Source organism: Ipomoea nil, unplaced genomic scaffold (assembly GCF_001879475.1).
Source record: "Ipomoea nil cultivar Tokyo-kokei standard unplaced genomic scaffold, Asagao_1.1 scaffold1421, whole genome shotgun sequence".
Taxonomy (NCBI): Eukaryota; Viridiplantae; Streptophyta; class Magnoliopsida; order Solanales; family Convolvulaceae; genus Ipomoea; species Ipomoea nil.
In genome coordinates, this window is record NW_017617849.1 from 8,832,127 (window position 1) to 8,846,516 (window position 14,390).

At 37.6% G+C, this 14,390-nt stretch overlaps 3 protein-coding genes and 1 long non-coding RNA gene across 6 annotated transcripts; 2 read left to right on the forward strand and 2 right to left on the reverse strand.

The window, feature by feature from the left end:
* Positions 1-1,386: 1,386 nt before the first annotated feature.
* On the forward strand, positions 1,387-2,079 carry LOC109187584. Its single transcript, XR_002055281.1, has 2 exons — positions 1,387-1,551; positions 1,738-2,079. It is a non-coding gene; the product is annotated as an uncharacterized LOC109187584 (long non-coding RNA).
* Positions 2,080-3,719: 1,640 nt separating this feature from the next.
* Positions 3,720-5,560, forward strand: LOC109188111 (GDSL esterase/lipase APG). The gene is made up of 5 exons (XM_019338634.1): positions 3,720-4,009; positions 4,092-4,222; positions 4,507-4,740; positions 4,822-5,077; positions 5,171-5,560. The coding sequence occupies exons 1-5, from the start codon at positions 3,769-3,771 to the stop codon at positions 5,365-5,367; spliced, it is 1,059 nt and encodes a 352-aa protein (XP_019194179.1). The 5' UTR covers positions 3,720-3,768; the 3' UTR covers positions 5,368-5,560.
* A 48-nt stretch (positions 5,561-5,608) lies between these two features.
* LOC109188109 (polyadenylate-binding protein 4-like) lies at positions 5,609-8,202 on the reverse strand. The gene is made up of 6 exons (XM_019338626.1): positions 7,880-8,202; positions 7,438-7,747; positions 6,999-7,261; positions 6,627-6,923; positions 6,304-6,551; positions 5,609-6,211 (listed from the first exon to the last, which is right to left on the reverse strand). Exons 1-6 carry the CDS (start codon positions 8,094-8,096, stop codon positions 6,032-6,034), a joined length of 1,515 nt encoding a protein of 504 aa, XP_019194171.1. The 5' UTR covers positions 8,097-8,202; the 3' UTR covers positions 5,609-6,031.
* Positions 8,203-9,419: 1,217 nt separating this feature from the next.
* On the reverse strand, positions 9,420-12,958 carry LOC109188108 (protein CHUP1, chloroplastic). 3 transcript variants are annotated; one of them, XM_019338625.1, is made up of 6 exons: positions 12,690-12,958; positions 12,319-12,578; positions 11,979-12,068; positions 11,757-11,930; positions 10,717-11,460; positions 9,420-10,467 (listed from the first exon to the last, which is right to left on the reverse strand). In XM_019338625.1, exons 2-6 carry the CDS (start codon positions 12,451-12,453, stop codon positions 9,559-9,561), a joined length of 2,052 nt encoding a protein of 683 aa, XP_019194170.1. In that variant the 5' UTR covers positions 12,454-12,578; positions 12,690-12,958; the 3' UTR covers positions 9,420-9,558. The 3 variants fall into 3 exon arrangements, with proteins under 3 accessions (XP_019194170.1, XP_019194168.1, XP_019194169.1); XM_019338623.1 differs by having other exon boundaries at positions 11,757-12,067; positions 12,321-12,578; positions 12,690-12,957; XM_019338624.1 differs by having other exon boundaries at positions 11,757-12,067; positions 12,321-12,957.
* Positions 12,959-14,390: the final 1,432 nt, after the last annotated feature.

A 14,390-nucleotide genomic window follows, 5' to 3' on the forward strand; every position in this document is an offset into this window, starting at 1 on the left:
AAATTTTTAGTTTATGGTGGGGTGAGTGTGGGGGCCGGCCTCCGTCCTGGATGTGATCTTTTGAGGTTAGGAATTTAATTTTTTGGGAGAAGATATGAAATAGGTATGCATAACATTTTATTGAATTCCAGACAAGTTAAGGGAGTAACTATAGGGTTCGGATTCGTTTTTGGAAAAAATGCGTATTAATGAACAGATATCATACTTATCACTATTATTTAAGTTTATAAAACGGTCAAGAATAAGAATAGAAGGTTATAGATTACAAAATAATAATAATAATAATAATAATAAATAAAATAAAAATTTATATGAAATTGATTTAGTCAAGTCAAAGCATTAATAATTTGCATGGAAACAAAGAATTTGACTATTTGTCCAGTTTGAATATTTGTATGTATATAAATATAAATATATATGTATCGCATACATCATATATATAAATACACTGATATTATCTCTTCCTTTGATTTACGAGGAAAGTTAATTGTAATTACAGAAAATTATATGTACCCTATTGGCCCGTTTGGTACGTTCACGGAATAGGTCGGGAATGGCATAGCATTCCCAGTAATATGCATATTCCTTTGTTTGGTAACCATTTCTATTACCAGAAATAATATTCCTGGTAATAGCCTATTACCTCAAGCTATTACTAGGGCCCCTGGTATTAGCCTATTACTGAACGCTCAGGAATAGATTTTAGAATCTATTTTATTTTTTACCCATTTCTTTAACTTAATTTTTTATCTTATATATAAATTTATATCCTATTTCACCACCGTCGTCACCACCACTATCACCGCCGCCGCAGCCACCACCACCATCGTCGCCGCCGCCACCACCACCACCATCGCCGCCCCCACCATTGCTACCGCCACCACCATCGCCGCCGCCACCACCACCACCGCCACCAGAACCACCACCCAGCAGCACCACCACCACAACCGTCGCCGTCCCCTCCACCACTGCCACAACCGTCACCGTCACCACCACCACCGTCGCCCCCACCACTGCCATCGCCACCACTACCACCCCAGCACCACCACCACCACCGCCACCACCACCATCACCACCACCGCCACCACCATCGCCGCCGTCACCACCACCACCATCACCACCATCACATATTTTTATAAGAGTATTTATGTCTTTTAAAACATATTTCATTTATATTCCTTAAATCAACCAAACATTGTAATATAATTCCTAAAGTCTATTCCTTCTGCGAACCAAACAATAGAATACAATTCCTATTATATTCCTCGCCTATTCCATTCCTTATGAAATAACATTCCTATTACCTCAAAATTCATTCCGTGAACCAAACGTGCTGTATTTATAACACTAACTGTAACAAATTACAAGAACATAAATCAATATAAATTGAGAAGGTCCGATCCTTACCTCCTCTTTCAGACAATATATCTAGCAAGCAGCTAGCAATGGCTACAAGATCTGCCATGATCCTAACTGTAATCTTCATTATTGCTTTGGTTATATCTCCTGCAATTACCTTCACAGATGCAGCTCGGCCTACAACTTTTAAAGGTATATATGTTTATTTGATTAAGCAATTAATTATTATTTATTTTCATTAATTAATTATAGTTAAAGAAGCATTTTGATTGATTATATATGAAGCTGGGAGTGATTTTCTTGTTCTGATTCTGATATTTTAACATGCATATATATATATATATATATATATATATATATATATATATAATGCCGCAGAGGTGTTGGGGAGAAGGCCTATATGTCCGGCCTGTGTATGCTGTGAGCCGCCGCCGCCGGGATCTTGTTGCCGTTGCGGCTGCGGTGCCGGCGGCCCCATTACCACCCAGTCCCATGAAGCTTCTCCGCCGTGATAAGCAACTTTCCGGCTGCTCGATCATAAGGCTTTAATTAACATTTGTTTCTCCAAATAAATGAAATGAAACAAAAGTCACTCCGTTACCCCTTTCTGGGGAATTACGTACGGTTTATTGTATTATTCATGTGTTTATGGTTTTCTGTATTCCTGCTATGAAATTATTAAATTCAAGGACAACCTATCTGTCAATGTACGTAATAAAATCAATGGCATTAATTGAAGACTTTTTTTTTTTTTTTTTGAAAAACATTAATTGAAGACTTGGTCTTCCATATACTACACTAAAGATGACGAAGCAGTCAAGTTCAACATTTGTGTGCGTTGGCGCATATGTTGGATGCCCAAAAATATAATTGATCTCCAATACTCCAATATTTTTTTTATATCCCGGGATACCAGTGCCAATATTACAATTTTCGATTTATTTAGATTTTAGATAATTATATTATTATTTAATAATAACAATAATAATAACGTAAATTGGTAAATTATGTTGTGCAATAGTGTACACTGTTCTATGTTCATAATTATAAAACTATATATTCATAATTTTTAAATTTCATATTCATAATCATTGAACTCTATATCCATAATTACAGAACTCTATATTCATAATTTTCAATATTCATATTCCCAATTGTTGAACTCTGTATTCACAAATCACAGAACTATATGTTCATAATTTGATAACTATACAGTTTAGAAATTATAAATCTACAATACAAAAATTATGAATCTACAGTATATGTATTATGAATCTGCAGTATAGAAATTATGAATTTACTGTATTTAAATTATAAATCTATAATTTAAAAATTATGAATCTACAGTATAGAAATTATGAATCTATAATATAAAAATTATGAATTTGGAACCGTGTGCACCTTGCATAGTGCACACAATTGCACAACATAACGTTTCATGTAAATCGTTTTTATAAATTTAATATTTATATTTTAAAAAATAACTCTTAAAAAATTAATTAATTAATTAATCAATTATTAATTAATAATCTAGACCGGCAAAAATGACATTACGTGCATCATCATGCATGTGTAATAATAAATAATCACACATGGATTCATTAAAGACACTACTAGTGCCATACGTGCCATGCCAGCTGAAACAAATGTAATGACAACAATTTCTGGGTTTAGGAGTAAACATGGGATAAACTTTACTTGTATGTAATTGATCAATAATTTAAGTATGTGCATTGAGTAAATCATGCTTGTACGAATTAAGAGGATATTGGAATGAATCAAATACAAGATTTTTTGGTGTGAGAATCTATCATGATTCACTCACTCCGGTGTAATTTTATAATTTTTATTGTACATCTAAAAAGATCATATCATTGACTATTAAACATGTAAACTCAATAAAATCTAGTTTGGGTTTATTTTATGGACTTATTTTATAAAATCTAGTTTGAGATAAATCTAGTTTGTATGTAAATCCTCACGCGCCGGCGCAATTATTTGTTCCGGTACGGTGCCCTCGCAACAACTTCTTGCATGGCGCTAGTAGTTGTCTGACTGTCAGTTTAATGATCTATCGATTTACTAACTGTTTGATATAGATGGCAGCTTCAACCAGATTTCTGCAGAGTATGAGGTTGACAAAAAAAAAAAAAGAAGATGATCTCTGTAGTCTGATCTGTGTATGTATCTGTGTATGCACCCCCCAAGGAAAAATATCATCATTGCACATGCATTTACGCCTTTTGCCATTATTAATGAAGTCTAACTACTCTCTGGGCGGCATTAATGGCGTCTCAACTTTCATCTTCCGTCTTCAATGCCCACATTTGGGCCGGTCCTGCTGTCATATAAAGGTCTGGGCACTCAGCTCTATCTCTATCTATCATATCCCACACAATTTCTTGAAAAATGGGTTGTCGGTTTGGGGAAGTGTTGGCCGTGATATTTGTGGCGGCGTTTATCGTCGGAGGTGGCGCTCAGCCGCTGGTGCCGGCCATCATTGCGTTCGGAGACTCGTCGGTGGACGTTGGCAACAATAACTACGTTCACACCATCTTCAAGGCCGATTATCCGCCTTACGGCCGAGATTTTGCTAGCCATCAGCCCACCGGAAGGTTCTGCAATGGAAAGCTAGCCACTGATATTACAGGTTAGTTAATTAGTTACTGATATAGGTAGTTATGTTATCTTAATTGGTGTTTTTTAATGTTTCTCCTTGGTTATATCTGCAGCTGATACTTTGGGGTTTAGTTCTTATCCAGTGGCATATCTTAGCCCACAGGCAACAGGGAAGAATCTTCTGATTGGTGCCAACTTTGCTTCTGCTGCATCTGGCTATGATGAAAAGACTGCACTTCTTAGTGTAAAAAAGATCATTTCTTTTTTGTTTATTTGAGTGACAAGTGAAACCTGCTGCCACTATGAGAGTGTGCACGCCTTGTGACCCTAGTCGGTAAACCAGTCTAGGTTAATCATAGCTGACTGGTTCAAATCAAGAATGTTAATTGAGAGTCGAACTTGTAATGTTGTGGTTATCAAGCCAACAGCCTAACTGATTTGGCTGGCTGGGGTTGTCCTTTTTTTTTTTTTTTAAATAAAAATTATGATTGGATTATTGATGATGGAATTTGGAACTGAATTGTGCAGAATGCAATTCCACTGTCACAACAGGTAGAGTATTACAAGGAGTACCAAGGTAAGTTAGCAGGTGTAGCAGGCAGCAAGAAAGCTGCATCTATCATCAAGGATGCACTGTATATTGTGGGGTTTGGGAGCAGTGATTTCTTGCAGAATTACTATGTCAATCCTTACCTTAATAAAGTCTACACTCCTGATCAATATGGGTCATACCTTGTCAGCATATTCAACAGCTTTATTAAGGTCTGTATCTTCTTAATTAAACCACAGATAGATAAATGTTACTTCAAGATTCATTCTGATGGGTTGTTAAAATAAAAACAGGATCTTTATGGATTGGGAGCCAGGAAAATTGGTGTGACTTCTCTTCCACCATTGGGGTGTTTGCCAGCAGCAAGAACTCTGTTTGGATTTCATCAGAGTGGGTGTGTTGGTTATATCAACACCAACGCGCAACAGTTCAACAAGAAGGTCAATTCAGCTGCAGCTCAGCTGAAGAAGCAACTCCCTGACCTCAAACTTGTTGTCTTTGACATCTTTCAGCCCCTCTACGACCTAATCAAATCGCCTTCAAGCTCCGGTATCCACACCATTTTGTTTCTTTCGGTTCTTTACAAGAAATTACACTAGTACAGAATAGCTCATTGGCGTCTGTCTTGTATTTACTGAGCAGGTTTTGTGGAAGCAGCTAGAGGGTGCTGTGGAACAGGCACGGTTGAGACAACGGTGTTGTTGTGCAATCCTAAGTCGCCGGGAACTTGCAGCAATGCAACACAATATGTGTTTTGGGACAGTGTCCATCCATCTGAGGCTGCTAATCAGGTCTTGGCAGATGCACTCATCACCCAAGGCATTGATCTCATTGGATGATCGACCCACGAGGATTTCCACTACTTCTGTGTGTTCTCGTCGTGTTAAAGATACCACTGTCTTTCTTTACTTGTGCTTTCAAGTCTGTTATTCACAGAAAGATTAATAATGGTAGTGTCAGGAAGATTATGATATGTGTATTAGTTTGAACTTCTGAAAAGGAAAATTCAATCTGCAGTTACTTACAGCTTTATCCTTAGCTTGTATTTTCCTAAATTATTGTTTGAAGAAAATATAGCAAGCAATTGAAGCAGCAGATACTTGTATTCATAGGAGAAAAGCATGAACAACAGTAATCCTTCCCTTACATTTAGGGAGAGGCCACTAGAATCTCTTATACAAGCAATTATGAACATACTAACATATGAATAACCCTAAAATGAGTATCTGCAGACATGGCAGAAGTGATAAAAGGCGGAAATGGTGACAATGCTTGGCCTGTTTTCAGCATTTGTACTGTTTTCTACTTGTCAGAGTGGTTTGCTTCCAACAGCCATTCATCTTTACAGATTGCCCAATCTATCAATCACAAAAGGTTAAACTCTAGCATCGAAACCCATGCATATTGCTGTCAAGACGACGTGGAGAAAAGGAAGCACTGCTGAAATGATCCCCGTAATTCCAGAACTTCAATACAAACTTGTGTAGTCATAAAACCCGAAGCTCAGACCATAAGAGAGCGACGCTTTTCGTTGTGGATTGCACTTAGCTCTTTTGAAGTGGCTGTTACTGATGTAGCTCCTTTCATGTTCTTGTTTTTCGGTTCCCAGCAGGTTCTTGGTTGTTGCTTCTGAGCCCCACACTTCCAGTCCGGGATAGAAACACTGGGAGCAGACTTCATAGTCTGCAATAACATATAAAGAGCGCTTCAATTCAAGAACGATAAACAACATTATCATACCAGATCCTAAGCTAGCAAACCAGGAAATTGCTTACATATGTGAACTTGTTTCCCTGAAAATTATGCATTCCAGCAAGATAGAATTCACTGAACTGTCTGCTAAAGTCTTGATGCATGGAAGACTGGTAAGGATTGAAATGTGCAATGGACATTGGCAAGGAATAAGACGGGGCGTTATAAAGAGACTTGTGTGAAGAAGTGAAAGATGACAGTGACTTGCTCGAATGCTCTTCCCTGGGATACGCCAATGACACATACAAAGGCTTTCCATAATACACCATTCCTATTGAAAACGAGACATATGTTAGTACTAATAATGCATATCGAAATGAAGGAATGAATCGCTACATTAGCTCACCATTAAGTGAATTCATAGCTGCCTTGGCATCTCCCGGGCTGGAAAAGTTCACAAACCCGAATCCTTTGCTGATCCCATTACTGCGAATGATATTTACTGAAACCACTTTTCCATAAGCTCTGAATAGTTCATCTAACTTTCTTTCATTGATGGAAACACCGAGGTTCCCCACATACAGTCTCGAAGCCTCGAGCTTATGATCACGAAGGGTTAACTTGTCCTCCTCGCATACACTTCTCAAGAGTCTTTCCCTTTCAGACTTCTTCTGTGCCCTTCCAACAAACAGCCTCTTTGATCCTGAGATGAAAAAGACATTACAACAGCCTCATGTTTTCTATCTTCAGTCAAATTCGAGGTGCAAGAAATACATACCTATTAGTTCACCATTAAGAGCCTCAACAGCCTTCATAGCATCTTCATCTGAATCAAACTTGACAAAGCCAAAGCCCCTTGAATTTCCTTCTTCATCCCTCATAATGACAGCAGAATTGACCTTCCCATATCTGGAGAACTTCTCTCTTAGGAGATCCTCTGTCAGATTGCAATCGAAGTTTTTCACATACAGATTATTGAATTTTTGCTCTGTAAAGGCACCCATCATCCTCTCTTGTTTCTTCTTAAATGTGGACACATATCTGAAAAACACCAAACAATTTAAACTCATTGTTCAAAACAACAATCTGAAGCCAAAATCTACAAGTGAAAGGCTGATCATTCGTTTAACAGTAGGGAAGAAATAGTCTGTCACCATCTTTAACTTCCAAAATCAGGAAAAGAAACACAAGAACGGAAGATCCAATAGGCAACTTACAACTTCTTCCCTTCAAAGACTGCTCCATGGAGAGAACTGATAGCAGAAATGGCAGAATTCTGAGTTTCAAACTGAACAAATCCAAAACATTTGCTCTTCCCATTTTCCTCTGCGACTTTGCAGGACAGTATTGTGCCATATTTGCTAAACATGCTCTCTAATTGAGCACTGGTGACTGAAGGAGCAAGGTTCTTGACAAAAACATTCCCAATCCCAGATTTTATTAGCACTGGATCCCTTTGCCACCACATAATCCTCATCGGCTTTCCTCTCAGGGTTGTATGGTTTAGGCATGCAAGAGCCTTTGAAGCTGATGATAAAAAAAAATATAAATAATTTGAGGATTATAATCAACCAAGAAAGCCCAGAAACAGATTATGAATTCAGCATCATAATTTCTTGAATTAAACTCAGATAGTAGAAGAGCGGGATGGTTTGTTACCATGAGATATACAAAAGAAGTTGACAAAAGCATAGCGAAGAGATTTTCCAGACACGGCGTCTCTGCAAATCCGGAAGGAATCCAGCGGGCCGATCACAGAAAATGCGGCCTCGATGTCTGCTTCGGTGGTTTCCGGGTGAAGATCGCCGACGTAGAGAGTGGGCCGCCAGAAAGTCTCCGACATCCCCAGCAGCGAAAGTGCTGGCACCGCCGCCATCTGTGTTTCTCCGGCACCGGATTAGTTAGGAAACAATTCAGTTTTTAGAACGATAAAGAGAGTGAAGCGAGCGAGCGAGCGAGCGAGAGAGAGAGAGAGCTTTTGGTTCTTGGAGAAAGAGAGTGGAGAAGTGAGTTTGCTAATCTGAAAATGCAGCTGAGTGTCAGTTATAACTGTAATGAGATTGCAGACGTCATAATTGTACGGACTTCGGTAATCATTTAGATGCCACGTTTCCGTTTCCGGAATGCTTTGGGTTCTTGTGAATGACTTCTCACTTAACATGGTGTTTGGTTTTAAAAAAATAGAATATGAATTATTTTTAAAGGCTCATTATTTATCTATTTATCATTTTAATTGATTTAACAACTTAAGATTCAAGAAGTAACTTTATAGTAAATCATAATAATTATTATATGCATTCAAAAAAATAATTATTATTATATAATTAAATAAACTTAAATTTGAACCTTGTGATCTCTGTCTAATCAATAAAAGTGAGAGCTTTTGCTTCTTGGAGAAAGAGAGCCAACTGATTACCATAGGAGTTTGAAACAACCATATATGTATTTATATTATAAAGGTTTATAGATGTATTTTTGGATTAATAAACAAATACTTATTCTTGATGGATTAGGAATAACTAATACTAAGGGGCTTGGGAATAGCTTTTCCCATGGCATAAGGGAATAGCCCATTCAATTGAAATTTTATTCTTTATGGTAAAAATTGTACCTAACAGAATAAACCTATTTCACGAGATGACATTCTATTTCCAATGTATTTCACAAACCCAACATCACATAAGTGGGGTATCTAACCGACATTGTTTCATTTAACAAGAAGATTTTCTCTTTTGAGGCCGATAGACTGATAGTGCGATCTTGATTTACTTCCACAAAGGCTCTGGGGCGCGGTACTGTGGACTTAGAATTAGTTCGACAAAACTGGAATCACCTGAGCTATAAAAAAAAAAAAAATCGTTTTATTTATTTTATCATTTTAATTGATTTTATAAATTAAGATCTGATATGTAACTTTAAAGTAAATCACAGTATAATTATTATATAAGTAATAAACTTGAATTCAAATTTCGTGATCTCTAACCACATCAAATGTTATAAAAAAAAAAATCACAATACATGAATTTGTAATTTTAATAGAATGATATGTTCCATCTTAACTAAAAGTTTAAACTGATATTATATACTCTCCACACCCCTTCACGTGTGCAGATCCAGGTTACTTTTTTATTCTCAACTAAGACTGATAGTTGGATTGCACTATTTTTATATTATCAGTCATTTACCAAACACTACCATCTCATGCTCAACCGCATTTTATTTACATATTCATTTCTTTGACATCCAAAAGGTTTATATATGCAAGTTTCTATATATAGTCCTGTACAATGCACTTCTGAATGTGTGGTCTGCAGAGCTCAGAATAGAGCAACCTTAAACTAGGGTAGAGCTAAGGAGCCAAATGATGCTGACCTCCTGCGGAATGAAGGTAGAGCTCGAGTTTCCTTCAATGCCTCTGCATATTTCAGTATATCAGATTTGAAACATTTTTGAGGTGAATTGTTGAGGGATGCTGGGGTGGAATCGGTTCTGCGCATACCACCACCCGGGGAGACATCATCGCCCTTTCTGATGACCCCTTCTTGATAGCTGCTTGACTGTGTCCCGTGGAAAGAGTGTCGGGATGAGCCCTGAGATGATGTTCTTGATTTGGTGTTGAAGTTGTCAGGGGCAACATCGATGACTGGTGAAATGCCCGAATTGGAAGTACTAGCTGGAGAATGGCCATGGGCTTGGGAATGGTATTTTCTTGAGGTATCTTCTGCAGATGGAGCTTTGTCCTGGGATAGTCTGCGAGAATTGTCCTTTTCCTTTCCCCGAATCAGCCTCATGAGCTTGCTGAAGACTTTTCTTTTGCGTGATGTGTTAGCTGCTGCTTTCTGGGTTGCAGATGAAGAGGTGTTGTCGAGAGATGTGTCATCGAGTTCGCCCGAGTCGGTTTGGTACGAAGAAGCTTGGGAGGATGACCAGTCAGAATCGAAGTCGTTGCTGTTACTCCTGTTAGTCATCTTTTCAGCAGAGCCTTGTCTATGTGCATATTCCAGAATCAGTTGCTTCGCTTTCTCCTCCGACTTGGGGCTTAGCGTCTTGCTAAGATCCCTTGCGATCGTTTTACCAGGATCGGGCTGGTAGTTTCTCAGCTCGTAGCGCAGGCACGCGTTTACCCACCGCAGATAAACGAGCTCTTCAGCGTCACTACATCTGTCTGCTTGGAGCTGCTCGATTTCCTTTGCCATATCTTCGTTTTGTTTCCTTAAACGGTCAGATTCTGCCTTCAATGCTTCTGTCTATCGTGAAAATGACCATAGTTTTTACATAACACGAGTAAATTAAAGGATACTGTGTTAATTTAAGATTGGGTCATGGTCACTCAACTGGGCTATAATGCACATGGACCAAACCACACTAAAAGATTGAATTGAATCCAACCAATTAGCTAGTCTAACCCATGGCCTTATAAACCCATATATTCTCTCTTATTTTATAGATGTGAGACTCTTAACAGAAACGAATATGGAATGAAAGAGTAGAGTTACCTCTTCATCGTCCAGAACAGAATTCGCAAGGATCTGAACATATTCTAACCTCTGAGCCAGTTCAGAATTCTCGATCCTCAAAGTGTTGTTAGAATTCCTTAGCTCTTCGGCTTCCATCTGAAAGTCCTCCGTTTTTAGGAGCTCCGTTCCAATACTACCCTTTTTTTCGTGATGGTGCAGTGTTCCGAGAGCCTTCTTTTCCTCGTCGTGCATCTTCATAACTCTTTCTTGAAGGGCACAAATCTGCCCCTTGCTATGCTCAGCTTCAGACCTTAGTTTCTTCTTGAGCTGTTTTATCTTTATCTTCGCTGCTTCGAGTTCTGTCACAACCTTTGCATAATCAGCAACTTGGGCCTCGAGTCTCTTTTTATCCGACTTCAAAGACTCGATCTTGAGACTGAAGAGCTTGGCCTCCATGCTGTTGATTTTTATTCGGTTTTGAAGCTCCATCACAACAGTTTCTTGCTCCTTAAGTCCATAATACTCGAGCAGTTTGATCTCGAGGTTCCTCTCCCTTTCCTTGAGAGATTTAATGTTGTCTTTTAAGCTCCTGATTTCTTTCTCGCGTTCACTCCTTTCAACATCTTTCCCCGGAGAAAAACCAGGTTTCGATGTAGCTAAAGTAAACTCCCTCACAAGATCATTGAACTCCGGCAAGAGGAGCCCATCATCCTTTCCTTCAGATCTACCGCTAGTTGATGGACAACATACATCCACAACACCTTCACTTACAGATTGATCTTCCTACACATACACGAGAAAACCAAGAAATGTTTAGTTCAAACCAAATTTCTGCAGTATTATAAAATCCCCAGGTTTTGGTAATGTGTATGTATCCATTTAGCTAAATTACTAACAATTCATTTCAAACACATCTTTATTTGTAGATTAGCACAGACACTAAGCAACTGAGTTTATCGCCATATATATATATTCTTTTCTTCTCTTGACAAGAGTCCATTAAATTCCATCAATTGGATCACATTTGGTAACAGAAAATGACAAAATCAAATCATATTTCAATCAAGAAATGGTCTTACTTGTTTCTCCGGTGCCATAGAACTAGAAGCACGAGCCCGGGGTGTACTATGCAAGATTTGTATCTCCGGTGCCATAGAGGCAGAAGCACGACCCCGGGGTGTAGTCTGCGAGGATTGCATCTCTGGTGCCATGGAACCAGAAATACGAGCACGGGGTGTATTCTGCAAGGGTTGTGACTCAATTGCCATAGAACTAGAACTACGAGCCCGGGGTGTATTCTGATCAGGGCGAGCACGGGGAGTAGTTTGTGAGGATTGATCGAGACGACAGCGGGGCGTAGCCTGCAAAGAGGGATCCACATGTTCACCACCTATGTTTTACACAAATGCAAGAAAGGTTCAGATCATCAGAGCCATATATGATCAAGGAAAACATAGCCAAAACAACCTCAGACAAAGCTAAAAACTCAAAACACCATACCTCTCCTTAAATCAATCACATTAAACATATAGAGAAAAGCTAAAATCACAGTATATCCTTAAATACAAACACAAATCACAAATCATCCAGATAACAATCAAATTTAATCTTTCAAAATTGAAATGGATTATAAAGAATCATACCTTTTGAGGGAGGGCGTTTGGGTGGCTTGATTCTTTTGTTTCTCAAAATGGTATAAAGAATTCCACCAAGAGACAGAGCCACAGCTACCCCAAATTTTAGCAGCACAGGCCTAATATCCCTCTTTTCTCTCATATTTACTATTTATATTTGTTCAATCAACAGATTAATCAATCCTTAAAATTCCAGTGATTCCTTAAACTATACGCACGCCAGAAACAAACAGATGAATACCATATCTTCTTCCTCTTCACCTTCATCTTCAAAAACAAAAACAAGGAAATCAGAGGGAGACCCACCGGAGGAATTGACGCAAGGATCAAAACCCATATTCAGAAGGCGATGATTGGAAGAAAAGAAGGGAACTTTACCGGTGAGAGACGAGATTTTCTTCGCCCCCAGCATCGGATTTGATGGAGGGCAGGCGTGGAAACGGGCGAATAAAGAAGGGCGTTAAGGAAACGCGATTTTCTGACAATCTGATGTGGATTGTTTGGGTTTGTTCTGTAGCGTGTTGTGCGTTTTGTCTTTCTTCCCCGGGGTTGCTTACAGGTAATTACAGACAAGAAATGGAAGTGGAAACCTGGACCACTGTGCATTCGATTTTTGTCTTATGGTCCGACCAAAAACATTAAAAAAAACAACAATTAATTGCTGTGCTGTTTTGCATGTTATAATTGTAGTGAGTCGCCGGTTTTGGTATTAAAATGGTTCCAGATTCTTTGATTCCAAGATTACTTCCAAAGGATTCCCGTTTCCATATCCATATATAAATGGGATTGATTTTGTTGTCTGACCTCAATTCTCATCCAATCAAAATTAATATGGTCAATCAAAATTAACTACTCCGTATTTTTTATTTTCGATAAACTCGACAATTTAGACTCGAATGTGTATAAATGTATCATAAGTAAATCTCATTTTGTGACTTTAACCGTAATAAATCAGCATATGTACCTTGTAACTAACCGGATTCAAATTAATAAGACTAATAGACAACCCACGCGAGAGAGTCAAAACAAAAATTTTATGATTCTCAGTCAATTGTCCGACTAATATAAGCTCAGGTTGTCACATACTAACTATTTTCGTATCCGATCCATATCTCATGAGTATTTATGAAATTGATTGATTCTTATACTATAATGCACTTGATAAATAAAAATCGAACTTATAATCTTTAAATATTAAAATTATGTTTCACCCCTCAAAAATTCCTTAGAAGCATGTCTCTTTTATTCCATACCTAAATGTGTAAACATATTTAATGAGTTGGGTGCAGAAAAAAGTAGCTAGTGTGCGTTGGAGAAGAGGTTGCATGAAATGTTTGGTATTCAATCGTGGAATGATGATGAAACAGTCGCATTTAGAGAAGCACAACGTGCCACGTGTAATATAATAACCATAACCTTAAAACACTGGCCTGACATGCTATATTCCTATATATCAATCATAAATAATTACGAAGTACAATTTTTTTTAAAACAACTCTACTTAGTATGATTCACGTATCATAAATTTATCATAATATATATGGAGTGTATTATTTCATGTGAATCTTAAATAATTGTGCAATTTGATTTAATTTGTTAGAGAGTTGAGAATTTTGTTAGTAAACAAGTTTTTAGGTTTGTACTTAATTAATTATTGGAATAAGCTTTCAAAAAAAAAAAATTATTGGAATAAGGTTCAAATTGGCCACTGAACGTAACCTGAAAATGCAATTAGGCCACTGAACGAAAAAAAAAAGTGCAATTAGGCCATTGAACACTCAAAAAATGTGCAATTAGGCCACTGAACTCTCCAAACGTATGCAATTTTACCGGATAGCAGGTTACCATCAATTTTAGTAGGTTACCTGCTTACGTGGCAGCTTAGTTGGCATTTTTAATAATTTTTAAATAATTTTTAATAATTAATTTTAATAATAAATTTTATAAAAAATAAAATAAAGTCGTTTTTATTTTTTAAAAATTTTTTTTTAATAAAAAGTTATTATTAAAATTTATTAAAAATTAATTAAAATTTATTAAAAATGCCAACTCAGCTGCCACGTAAGCAGATAACCTGCT

Bases quoted from the DNA above. Each gene is read 5' to 3' on its own strand.
- LOC109188111 (XM_019338634.1), top strand. From the start codon at position 3,769: ATGGGTTGTCGGTTTGGGGAAGTGTTGGCCGTGATATTTGTGGCGGCG. The intron at 4,741-4,821 runs GTCTGTATCTTC...AAATAAAAACAG, and splicing joins TATTCAACAGCTTTATTAAG to GATCTTTATGGATTGGGAGC. The intron at 5,078-5,170 runs GTATCCACACCA...TTTACTGAGCAG, and splicing joins CAAATCGCCTTCAAGCTCCG to GTTTTGTGGAAGCAGCTAGA.
- LOC109188109 (XM_019338626.1), bottom strand. From the start codon at position 8,096: ATGGCGGCGGTGCCAGCACTTTCGCTGCTGGGGATGTCGGAGACTTTC. The intron at 6,924-6,998 runs GTATGTATTTCT...TTTTCATCTCAG, and splicing joins TCTTAATGGTGAACTAATAG to GATCAAAGAGGCTGTTTGTT. The intron at 6,212-6,303 runs GTAAGCAATTTC...ATGTTATTGCAG, and splicing joins AGGGAAACAAGTTCACATAT to ACTATGAAGTCTGCTCCCAG.
- LOC109188108 (XM_019338623.1), bottom strand. From the start codon at position 12,453: ATGAGAGAAAAGAGGGATATTAGGCCTGTGCTGCTAAAATTTGGGGTA. The intron at 12,068-12,320 runs GTATGATTCTTT...TGTAAAACATAG, and splicing joins CAAACGCCCTCCCTCAAAAG to GTGGTGAACATGTGGATCCC. The intron at 11,461-11,756 runs GTAAGACCATTT...GTGTATGTGTAG, and splicing joins CTATGGCACCGGAGAAACAA to GAAGATCAATCTGTAAGTGA.